General features: G+C 58.1%; 1 protein-coding gene across 1 annotated transcript in view; it reads right to left on the bottom strand.

The window, feature by feature from the left end:
* The window catches only part of COL22A1 (collagen type XXII alpha 1 chain), a 57,529-nt gene that overhangs the window by 36,327 nt on the left and 18,110 nt on the right, over positions 1–3,092 (bottom strand). Inside the window, exons 6-7 of the mRNA XM_045286927.1 lie at positions 1,156–1,218; positions 472–510 (exon numbers count right to left, since the gene is read on the bottom strand). Of these exons, the coding sequence (XP_045142862.1) occupies positions 472–510; positions 1,156–1,218 (102 nt within the window). The remainder of the gene's footprint in view (positions 1–471; positions 511–1,155; positions 1,219–3,092) is intronic.

The raw sequence follows: 3,092 nt of genomic DNA, 5'->3' as shown, positions 1-3,092 counted from the left end.
ACCACCCTGGATTCCCTGTGTTTCCAGTTCCTATCTGTACCAGTGTACATCCTCTGGTCTAGCCAGACTTGCAAGGTAGAATTCGGATCATCATAGACCCACAGCCCTTTCCTACAAGACTCCAAGCCTCCTTTGCACTGCACAGTTCTGCAAGGGAAGTATGGGCTCACTGTGCTTGCTTGCTCGTCTGTGGTGAGCCGCTGAGCATGGGTTTCACCATGTGGATGTGGTGAGAAACACGAGGCACTTCACTGCGGGTAGTAGGCGCACATGAACCTGTGCTTACTTTGCACGTGAGGAATCCACTCCGGGGGACCCATGAGGCCTGGGTCCTCCACAGAGAAGACCCATCTTCTTCTAAGAGACCCTCTGAGAGCACGCACCCCCACCAACCCAAGTCCCCGGTCCTCTGCCCCCACCCCCCACCCCAAACCTCCAAACCCCCCATGGAGCATGATGAAAACCCCATACCTTCTCACCCTTTTCTCCTTGGACGAAAGGTCCTCTGCCCTGCAGGGAAGCCGGGGAAAGAGAAGGCAGAGCTTCAGATGGAGCAATCCCACGGCATGATGCCCCCTCCCCCCATGCCAGGCCACCGGGGAGTGCGAGCACTGGGGGTTGGTTGTCCCCCACCCCCACCTCAGGAGGGACAGCTGAGAGCCGCTGTGTGTGGATGGTCGTGAGTATTATGACAATTTCACCACTCAAACCGCTCACGCCACCCCTCACCCATCATAGCCATACTGAGGGACCGCTCGAATGCCACACGGTGCCACTGCTGGACACGTGCAAGTCACGGCATCCTCCACAGCTCCCCAGAGCAGGGTCACCGTCACCACTGTCCGTGTAGAGCAGCTTCCACGACACCAAAGAGAAAGAGTGGGTCCTATGGCTAGTTCCACACGTCAGTTACACAGTGCCTTCAAAGTCCACCGTCCACACTGCCCTGGGATCGTCTGGTTGCAGGTGCATGGCTGTCTGGCCCATTCGTAGGTGTGTCCTTGTGTACATGCGGCACCGTCCACACTGCCCTGGGTTTATCCCTGTTGTAGGTCCATCGATACTGCTGTCTACACTGCTCCTACCTCACAACGTGTGCGCCCACCCACATGACGGCCACATGGGGGGCAACATGGAGCAGGGACCTCTACTCACCGAGTCCCCTTTCTCGCCTCTGGATCCAGGCGCGCCGGTCAGCCCGGGCATCCCCATGTCTCCCTGAGAGAGGCAAGAGGAAACGCAATCAGGTTAGACCCACACACAGGCCACCTTGGCCTCGCTCCTTGAAACGGCTGACTCCACCATCATTCCTTGTACATGCAGCCTGCTCACCACTGGAAGCAGGGGGTGGGCTTTCTGTAGGAGGCCCCGCCCAGCCAGGGTCCAGGTGGGTAAAGTAGCAGCTGGCCAGGGCAAGGAAGGTGAGGAGCGGTGTCCCAGGCTAAGGGGAGCTGGCATGAGAAGTCGCTCGGGGTGTGGTCGGGCTGTGGGATGCTCACAGGCATGCAACTCAGAATGAAGCCTTGCATTCCCATCCCTGGGGTCTAAGGTCCATCTCAGACCTTCCCCCATGACCACCGCAGTCCCAGGAACCCAGGGCATCCTGAGGAACAAAAGCCCGGTGCCAAAGGCCCAGGTTCAAAGCCAGGCCCCGCCTCATCCTGCGTACAGTCATCCCTCCTGTGGCTCCCAGTTTCTCTTCTACAAGACAGGCATGCGATCATGAGCACACACAGCACTAAGGCCTGGAGAGTGCTTTGAAAACTGTGATGGGCTCACTAGGACCTCAGAGAAGCCGAGCCAACAACGGGAAAGCAAAGACTTGCCGGAGGGCCCAGTGTGGGCTAGGTCAGCTGGTTGCTTCGTGGTTATGCATTGTTGCTAACCACCAGGTCACCAGTTCAAAATCACCAGCCGCTTCTCAGGAGAAAGATGAGGCTGTCTACTCCCATGAAGAGTTACAGTCTCGGAAACCCACGGGGGCAGTTCTACACTGTTCTATAGGGTTGCTGGGAGTCGGCAAGGGTTTTTGGTTTTGTTTTTGTTTCGGGGAACTGTGGACTAGGGGCAAAACGAGACTGGCACCCCAAACCATGGTTCCTCTTGTCTGAAATTTTGCCATTCCATGCTTGCTTATCTCACAGTTCACCTGCCAGGCGTCCGTGCCTTCTTCTCCGACAGAACCCAGCTTGGGTGGGCAGAGCCTCCTCCCACAGAAAGTCTCCCCTCAGCCTTCTTCCAGTAGCATGGAGACCCCTTTGTGGGATCCTAATGTAGGGTCCCCCGGGATGGCCCCCACCCAGGCCTCCCCACAGTGGTCCCACCCATCTCGCTTGTGCCTGTCTGCCACTGCACTGAGGGTCTGTGATTTACTGTTCTCTTCCCACATCCAGGAGGGGCTGGTCCCAAGGGGGCCTGGCCATGCTCACTGACACAACTCAGCTAGTGTTAGGTGAAGGAAGCCCGGTTTGTTGAGAGTTGTAACGATGGTTCAGAGCCATGGCGGTGTCTTGGTTACATGCTGGACTATGATCTGCAAGGTCTGAGCTTCCAAACCACCAGCTGCTCCTTGGGAGAAAGGCCGGGGTTTCTACTCCCGTAAACAGTCACAGTCTCGGAAACTCAGAGGGGCAGCTCTACCCTGTCGCAAAGGGTCACTCTGAGCCGGCATCGACTTGATGGCAGTGAGTTTAACCATGGCTGGGCCATTTGCTGGCCAGTCTCTCAGGCAGGGAGGGCAAACCAGCCAGGCCTGCTTCCAACGGCTCCGTGCATACTCCCTCCTTCCCATCTGTGCCCTTCCACACCTCTCTCTCCTCTCCCAGGCTCAGGGGGTCCGACTCTGCTGCCCACTCCCCCACCCCCCAGGTGTGTGCAACCACAGCAAGGGCACAGCCAGCACCAAACCAGACACGGTCTGCGGGCAGACCCACAGCTCCAGGCAGACTGGCTGCACAGAGACGATGCCACGGCGTGTCCCAGCCCAGCGCATGCTCAGTGAGTCAGAAACACCAGTGTCCTTTCTGTCATGGTCCACACACCCTGTACGGCTTCTACCTGCTCTCACCAGCACAGAGAGGCGTGGGGGGGGG

Source organism: Echinops telfairi, unplaced genomic scaffold, assembly GCF_000313985.2.
Source record: "Echinops telfairi isolate 266 unplaced genomic scaffold, ASM31398v2 ScPeMD7_1;HRSCAF=3_0, whole genome shotgun sequence".
Lineage (NCBI taxonomy): Eukaryota > Metazoa > Chordata > Mammalia > Afrosoricida > Tenrecidae > Echinops > Echinops telfairi.
This window is presented reverse-complemented; position numbering and strand designations above follow the sequence as displayed.